This window comes from Triplophysa dalaica, chromosome 10 (assembly GCF_015846415.1).
Source record: "Triplophysa dalaica isolate WHDGS20190420 chromosome 10, ASM1584641v1, whole genome shotgun sequence".
NCBI classification, from domain to species: Eukaryota; Metazoa; Chordata; class Actinopteri; order Cypriniformes; family Nemacheilidae; genus Triplophysa; species Triplophysa dalaica.
This window is the reverse complement of record NC_079551.1, coordinates 6,253,914-6,262,805: the sequence shown is the minus strand read 5'-3', so window position 1 is coordinate 6,262,805 and position 8,892 is coordinate 6,253,914. Positions and strand designations below refer to the sequence as shown.

Below are 8,892 nucleotides of genomic sequence, written 5' to 3'. Positions count from 1 at the left end.
ACAAATTCCTCCAAATATGTGAGTGTGTGTATACGTGGGTGACCAAGTGTTTGTGGGCATGTTTGAGTAAGAAGACTTGCATAGTCTCAGCAAATTAAAGGACTCTTACTTGTGTGTATCTTTGTCTCAATTCTCAGTTCTTATTTATGATAGAGGTCAAAGGAACAAGCTCAAACACGGTGCGGCGAACATATAAATAGAGAAGCATTCCAGCTGGCATGGGCTCCAAGTTTGTGCAAAACCTATTATCCATGTTATCCAAGCATGACTGTTTGCATAGTTACAGGTACGTACATGCATACTGTATGTATACTGTATGCATATGTGATTGACAGCCCAACACTGACAATGATCCCCTTGGCATTCGAGGATCCCTTATGAAACTCGAAGATTCGCTGCCACCCCTCATCGTTTTCATCGCACAAAACGGAAACTAACTTGAAAATGCTTTTGTTTTGAGGGAGAGAGCAACATGAAAGAGAAAATGACGGCACCCACCACGCACATCCTCCCAGGAGCTGTACGGCTATGCCCAGCCTCCTACCCAAAATAGCTCAAAAAGTGAGACAGATGGGAGGTTGTTGATGTGGCCCTCTTATCTAAACATCCAGTTTTGATTACACTTCGTTTTGAAGGTTTTCTTACAGTGGTGCTATGCACATTTTTAGTGCTATCTAAAGGCTACAAATAGATTGTTAGTTTGGGGGTTTTAAGATTTTACTGAAAGGCAAGAACCTTTTTTGCATTGCGAGTGCTGAAAGGATGAGAGATGATGCTCGAAAATGATTTTGCTGTCCAACGTGGATGTCAGTCTGATGCAGTGTCTTGAGTGGGCTTTGGGGGGATTTTGTCACCTAGTGAGGGTGGGTGCGTGAGTGAAAGCCTGAGGCATTGACGTAGTGTCATTGTGATGCAATGCATAGTCAACACTATCTAAAAAGACTTGAAAGGCATACTTGCACGTGACTTTTTCGCTGTATTTCATGCATGCATACCGAAATAAAAAACGCCACTAAACGTTTTGTGGAGCTTGGCACAGTTAGCCACAAAACACCTTTTGTTACCCCTGAAGAAAGTTAGTCGAAGCGTTTGGAGAGCGAATAAACATTTTCAGTGAAAAAAAAACGAAGGTTGTGCGGTTTGTTTATAAAAAGGCAGCGAACAACCAATTAATATTTCTCAATATGTCATGGATGTGCGTATCGGTTCAGGTCTCCCCGAGCAGCATCACCGCCCGCGCGCGCGCGCTCTCGCGCACTCGGTATTCCGTCCCACGCTCAATGCGCCCACGCGAGGATTTGCGTCAAACCGGTGCGTGGGATTCAGAGAGCAATGCAGCTTACATCGGAATATCCCATCAGACGAGAGAGAGAGAGAGAGAGAGACTGCAACGATGAACGTTCGACGGACTTTCTCTCCAGCGCGAGAGGCTGAGCGCAGCCCGGACACAACAGCGAGCACCGGGAGCAGTCGCGCGCACCAGCTGCGGAAGAGAGGTACGTAACGCGGAGCTGTAATTTAAACATTGCATGTAAACCTCGCTGAAAAACAATAAAAAGAGAACTTTAAATGGGTTTGCTAATGATTGGGGATTGCAATGGTATTTTGGAAAGCATTGGTCTCATGTGCCTCTGTTGGTGATCTTGGGTTCTTTTGGTGGGATGTTACTGTATGTGGTGGAGAGGAACCATCAATGAGTCCTTCTGGAATAAGACCCAAACTAAACAGTGCATAGAGGAATTTAGTAATGGTTTTAACCGTAAACATGAGATGGTTAAATGAATTTATTTTACTAATGGAAATTTGTACAACAGTATTTAGGGGACGGTAGACAATAGTTCAAGTTAAAGCTGTTAGAGTTTAGGTTCTAAATACGCATTGTGTGCAAGCAATGGTCTAGCAGAAACTGCCAGGTGCATGCAAGTGCTAGATCAGGTAAGTGTGCAGGTTGGTACCTGTTCATACATGTAAGGAGATATTTCATTCAATAGGTTGATCTATCAGAAGTTGCAGTTTGATGGTAGGGTGTTGACATCCAAGGCAATGTTTAACCAGACATTGAAGATATTTTGTTGAAGACCAAATGTAAACGATTGAGACTCGGTTGTGTACATCTTTCATAGGCCTATGTGAATCCTCATTTATAAACTTAAGATTGCTTCCTTAAAGTGTGGAAACTCACAGTCAGTAGTGTACTGTATGCACAACAATTTAATTTGTATATTTCTGGATATGTGCTTGGAAAACTTTTATACACCAGACCCAGTTTTTAGATTGAACCCGGTCATGCCATTGTCCTTGTAAAATTCTGCATATTTTTATGTAACAGATATTTCCATCTAAAGGACTTAAAACAGTGGTTTTCTTAATGTTATAGATAATATTTAAAATGTTGTTAGTTGTCAGACATTAAGTCGAATGTTGATTTAAGTCAAGTAAACACGGTCGGAGTCTTGAAGGTTTTCCCTTCCCATGCCACTTTTGTCTCGCTGAGAGGTTCCTAAGTGCTTATTTTTGTCAATTCTATGCAAACACATTGAATTGTTGCTCCGTGGCAAACATGTGGGGTGGTCTGGTGTGAGACTTTCCGTTTGCTCATTCGATAACAAAAATAACAAACCGCCCCTATTTGGGTGAAAAGACATTTTGGAAGTAATGCTTTTACGTTATTTTGTTCTTACTATCACGTTGTTTTTTTTGCATTTGTGTAGCCATGTCGGTACTGTTGCCACGTTCTTTGGGTGAGCTACAACTGTACCGGATCCTTCAGAAGGCCAACCTGCTGTGCTACTACGAAGCGTTCATCCAGCAGGGCGGCGACGATGTCCAGCAACTCTGTGAGGCCGGCGAGGACGAATTCCTCGAGATCATGGCCCTCGTCGGTATGGCGACCAAACCCCTCCACGTCCGACGACTCCAAAAAGCTCTACGTGACTGGGTGACCAACCCTTCCCTCTTCAACCAACCCTTAACATCCCTTCCCGTTTGCAGTATACCGGTTTATAAACTCCCCGAAAGCTCACCTGGGGTGCAGAGCAACGGCCAGCAGAACCAGCTGACGGTACCGAGAGCGTTGTTATCCACAAGCCCAAGTCCAGGAAGACTTGACATCAGCAGGGACGGTACTCCAGGGTGCTCTCCGCTACAAGGTGCAAGCGAGAGTCGTTTCTGGGGGAGCGAGAGTGAACACAGCCTATCTCCGTCCGGAGCGTGTTCACCGTGTTCTCCTCACGACGCTCTTGATATCCTCGATGCAGCCGCCGTCCAGTGCGTGACAGAGTGCGTGGAGAGACTAGCCCAAACGTTGCCCAAAAATGACCCCAGTGAGATCAGAGAGCAAGTCCGGGCCAACAAGAAGCTAAGCAAGATGATAGGCCACATTTGTGAGATGAGCGAAGATGACCCCCAGAAGGGAGCGGAGATTCGGAAGTACAGCGCCATCTACGGGCGCTTCGATTCTAAGAGAAGGGACGGGCGACAGCTTACGATGCACGAGGTTTGTCATGAAAGCACAAAGATTTGACATGTTCCTGTAGTTGACATTTCACGTGGAATGACGTTTACCTTATATTCATTTTTAATTGTCTACTTGCTTTTATGTCTAGCTTACTGTAAACGAGGCGTCTGCTCAGCTATGCATGAAGGATCTGTCCCTCCTGACCCGAAGGGACGAACTTTTCTCACTAGCTAGGCAGATTTCACGCGAGGTCACCTACAAATACACCCGCAGGAGCAACAGGTAAGACAGAAACTTTGTTTTTTACTTTTTTTACAAAAAAATAACTGGGACGTTTAATCTAAAGATTTATTAGATTTTGTTATAATATTAAATAATTAAATTCTATGACTGTAAGAAATCAATAAACTACCAACTAAATGTTTTAATTATAACTATTATGTTAACCCTAATAATGATTAGTAATGGACTAGAATTAATAAAAACATTTGAATTCAATATATTTGTTTTACTTAAATGAAACGCATTTGACACAACGCAAATGACACATAACCATCCATCTGTCTTTTAGGTCTAACTGTGGCGAAGAAGAGGAACCGTCTTCCAAGAGAATCAAATCCGAAGTAAGTTCTTTAAATTCAGTTCACATTTATAATCTCCTCCGGTGCGACGGCCACACCTCATCTTTCCAATCATTTTGAGCTCCGGGTGGTTTCTCTGGAGCTCTTTATTACTTTCCCGGTCTTGTTGTGATGTTTATTGCCCTTTTCCGTCGCGTCTAAATGAGAATGTGTCGCCCTGTTAATAATCTCAGGGGTGTAATTAACGTCATGATTCATTCAGAAATGTTGCTTTCACGCGGCTTCTCCCATGAGCAGAGCTCTGTGCCTCAAGGTGAACATGTTAAAGTAAATGATTCTCCTATCTCTATGGAGCTGTGAGTCAACATATTGAAGTCTCAAGTTGAATCGCGGCTCTGCGTGTTGAAATTTGAGCATTTAAAAGCTTTTCTATAAAAGGATAAAGAAAACACACAAGCGCACAGGAGGAGAAGTACACGGTGGACTCGAACATAATTTTTTTAATCACCCCGTGGGTGTGTGCAGAATTACCCACGCGTCGCTGTGGCTGTCTCTGCCTGCGTCTAACGTCATACGTGGACACACACACGCACACACACACAAGTAGTGACCTCAGAGGAAAATCTGGAGGCTGTTAATGGGCGAACACAAGGTGGCAATTCGTTTAGAGGTGACGAAGTCTGATCTGCTACAGTGACAACAGAAAAAACACTGAAAACGACTGAAAACTGCTACCGTGACAAGGAATTGTTGACACTTTGTGGACATTTTCTCCTAAATTTGCTTGAGAGAAATTAAATAGATAAATAAGACATTTTTTTAAACATGGAGGTGTAAAATGAATGTAAGGTATTTAATCTGGTTTGGGTTCATTTGAAAATAAATGTTTGAGTTCATATTGAGATCTTCATTAATATTAACTTTGAATGCGGACTTGACAAATCCGAGACATTGTTGAGATGTCTTCCCAAACTCTAATCTGTGAGATTTCTCTTTTTCTCATGAGAAATGTCTTAAACACCGGAGACATAAGCAAAGGTTTCTATTCGCTCTCCATTTAATCTCATTGGTGTCTAGGAGAAATATTTGAAATATTAAAGAGATCTCATCTCCGATTTGTCTGTCTTGGCATCCCTTTATTATTTAGATAATTCATCTCCCTAGCAGCGATATGAGCTTCAATCCAGCTCTGATTTACCTCCACAGCCACTCAGGGCCCTACAGCGATGAATCACTTTGTACCAACAGCTTTCCCAAATGATGCAAATGTCACGTCGCACCAGAGATGCAAAGAAATGAAGCCATCATAGAGATATTAAACTCTGTCATTTCAGCTTCAGTTTTTCACGTTAATCAGGTTTTCCGTGATCTCATTTCTTTCTGTTAGGATGGCATCTACGATCTGCAGGAGGCCCTGCATGTTCTTCACACGCGACAGGAGACGGTGAGAGAGCAGCTCGCGATGGCCAAATCTAAAGGGGAGGAATCGATCCGACACAGTCTGCAGGTACGTAGTTTAACTCTAGGTCTATTGTAAATTAAAAGTCTGTGTGATTAAGGTTGTGAACACGTTTCTTTGAAAATAAGGGTGTTTGAGGAGTTGTTTTTTTTTAAAGGGGTTTGAATATTGAATGTTGTTTTTGTAAAAAAAAAAACGTGTCTAAACCGTATGTGGCGCGGCACGATGCGACAAGAGACAATAGAACGAATTAGAACCCATTATCATTAAAAAAATTAGACAAGGTGTTGTTTGTTTGAATATTTACAATTCTTGCTTCAAAGTATTTGCATTGTTTAAAGGGGTCATTTGACGCTGCTAAAATGAATATTATTGTTTGGTTTAGATGTAATACAATGTGTATACACGATTTAAGGTTAAAAAACGCTGTATTTTTTACATACCTTGCATGTTTGTATCTCCTCTTTGCTCCGCCTCTCTTTACAAATATCATCGTTCTGAAAAGCGAGGTGTGCTATGATTGGCCAGTTCACAAATGCGTAGTGATTGGTCAAATACTGCACGGAAATTTAACACCTCTTACCATATTCGGAACATCAGGCTGCACCGGCGACGGAACAATGAGTTTAACAAGACCGTCCACCCTACTTGCGTTTAGATTTGGGCGGTCTTAGTCAAATCGTGTTACGAACTGACGTAGATTCGCCGGGGTGTGGTTACACGAGGCGTTTCAGGCAGGTCTGTACGAACATTCGCTAATAGATAATATACATCTTTTGTTCCGACACTTACATTTTTGCAATTTTACGTGTCTAATACATGCATGCGCAATTTATGACACACCAAAGACAAAGGAAAACACGTATTTCCGGCGAATCATCCTTTAAAAAAGATGTTTTGTTCAATATTTTTTGTTAATTTTGTTTTTGTAGTATATTCCCAGATAAGCACAGGTACGTCTGTAAGATGTCGTGTAAAGTTCTGAAAACATCGGAGTAAAAACATCAAATAAACGTCTTAAAAAGCACAGCTTTAAATACATTCTGAATCAGAAACATCTCACAGACTAGATTTTACTTACTTCTATATGGCATCTGACAGTGTCTATTTGATGTCTGCATTCACATCTGCAAGATGTATTTTTTATATTCTTTGCTAATTTTATAAAATGTCTCTGAGACGACTACTGTCAGATGTCTGACAGAACATATTACTCATCTAGAAGATGTATAACAGAAGTTTTCACACAGCAGATGTTTTTAGATCTCCAGATCTTTAGTAGACATCCTACAGACACACCAGTCCAACTTTGTTTCAATATTCTTTAAAATTATTTGTTTCAACCTTTTTATACGTTCAATTCACATTCAGCGTAACTGTTTGCAGGTTCAGCTTGATTCTCTGTTGGCCAAGCAGGTGGAGCTATTGCGGGACGCCGCCATCCAGGAGAGACTGAAATCTTTGGACTGGCGGATTCCGACGGCGGCTCTGAAATACCTCACTCCCACACCTCAACACTGCAACAATGGACTCTCGCAAGTCTCTGGTATGTTTTCTCTACCTTTCTTTCCATCCGCAGTCGCCTTCTATGACTCTAGCATATGTCCAATGTGTTAATACAACGTGTTTAAATGCAGGCGAAAGACCCTTAAACCTCCGTTTGACTGACGTTCCGCTGGGCAGGCAGTTGGCCAATGAGCTGAAGCGGCATCACAAACAGATCACGGAGGAAAGACACAACCAACAGACCTCAGACGAGAGAAAAACAGCGACCACAGGTTAGTGCTCAACAACCCAAAAACCACTCTTCTGATATGACGGCCTTAAACAACAAGACCTTAATGTCGTCATGTACTTTTTGGACCTTTGGATATGCACGTCCTAAGCATGTTTATCTGAGAATCGTCCTCCATGCGTGAGAGCAACTCACATATCGGCTAGAAATCTGAGAACTTTTGTGTAATGTATGCAACGTGTCATGCAAATGTTATCTGTGAAGGTACTGTAGGGTTTTCTCTCTGAAACTCCTACCTGTCTGTACACACTGCATTAGTATGTGAGGATTTTATTTGTCTTTTTGACGTACTGGGTTTTTTCTTTCACCACACTGTGGGCAGAACCTGATGTCAGTCGGTGTAATTTACTGATCGTCTTTTGAACGCCACTGATTTAAATAGCTGAAATATACGTTAAAGCATCCAAATTCCTGGTGACACTAAAAAGTACCCCCTATTTAATTTAAACGTTTACAGTAACAGTTTGCTTACTGGAAATGCATTGAATGTTGCAAATTCCAACACATTTAAAAGTATTTCAGAATAACTTTCGATGTTCACTTATGTTAACATTTGATATAATACACATGAAGTAAATTAAAACATTCTGGATTTAGGAATTATTTCTAGCACAAACTTTTTTTTGCATGAAGAGAGGTATTCACAGACAACGTATTCTCAAAATTCTGAAAATTGGTCCAAATCTAAAAATGTTACCACCTACCCAAACTTATCTTGAAATCTTAAGATACACAGAATTAAGTCTTCCTACCCATACAGAAAACTATAGCATACACAAGTACAAATGTAACTGATGTGTTTCAATCACAGAAAATGGCTCTTCTCAAAAAGATTCCTGCTTGTTGGACAAGAAGACCATCAAATCCGAACCAGATGACTCCAGATAACATCTTCGACCTCTCAATAAAACCCCTGTTTTGATTTCTCAGTGGATATTTAGTGTTCACACTGTGTGGCCTTACAAAATGTAGATGCCTAGAGATTTATTTTCATTTTTTTTAATTACTTTGAATTTTAGAGACAGTATGTGCGCAAATAAAAACCTTATAGGAGCATACATGTGACTGTTTCATTGTGTACATAATCTACGGTTTATTTTATTGCATGTTTTATAAGTATTTTTATTTAAGCTATCAAAGGAAGCACTCTGCGACTGAAGCACAACCTGAAGTTTCGTAGTAAACGGGTCTGTAGATTTGTTATATGTTAAGATGTATTGTGACTCTCCATTTGTAATCGATGACATTCATCTGTTCGTATTGATCTGTCAGTGTGGATGTGATCTCACTTATACTGAATATGTAGAGATAGCTTTGCCGACATATTGTGCACTTTAGTACTTAAAAAAGTGTATCGTGTATACGTACATTCGGTGACCAGCTTTAGCCTCTATTAACATAAAAAAATAGTGTATCTTGCTGTCATAAGATGTTAAGTGTTTCGATGTGACCGCAGTTATAAGTTTGTAAATGTTTTATCACATGTTGTCTGATGTGCAAGTCTGTTGTGTAAGTTTTACTGGTTTTGCTAAACACATCTGTCACGTTTTTCAAATTTTTTGTATGTTGTCTTTGATATCGTCGTACAAATAAAACTGAA

General features: G+C 40.7%; 1 protein-coding gene across 1 annotated transcript; it reads left to right on the top strand.

The window, feature by feature from the left end:
- nab1a (NGFI-A binding protein 1a (EGR1 binding protein 1)) lies at nucleotides 1-8,892 on the top strand. The gene is made up of 8 exons (XM_056758972.1): nucleotides 1-1,496; nucleotides 2,712-3,496; nucleotides 3,606-3,739; nucleotides 4,029-4,080; nucleotides 5,426-5,545; nucleotides 6,884-7,043; nucleotides 7,135-7,275; nucleotides 8,104-8,892. Exons 1-8 carry the CDS (start codon nucleotides 1,190-1,192, stop codon nucleotides 8,178-8,180), a joined length of 1,776 nt encoding a protein of 591 aa, XP_056614950.1. The 5' UTR covers nucleotides 1-1,189; the 3' UTR covers nucleotides 8,181-8,892.

What these genes read in the sequence shown, in the direction of transcription:
- nab1a (XM_056758972.1), top strand. Translation starts at nt 1,190, where the DNA reads ATGGATGTGCGTATCGGTTCAGGTCTCCCCGAGCAGCATCACCGCCCG. An exon ending in TACACCCGCAGGAGCAACAG is followed by an intron (nt 3,740 to 4,028) that starts GTAAGACAGAAA and finishes TCTGTCTTTTAG; the next exon opens with GTCTAACTGTGGCGAAGAAG. An exon ending in GAGAAAAACAGCGACCACAG is followed by an intron (nt 7,276 to 8,103) that starts GTTAGTGCTCAA and finishes TTTCAATCACAG; the next exon opens with AAAATGGCTCTTCTCAAAAA.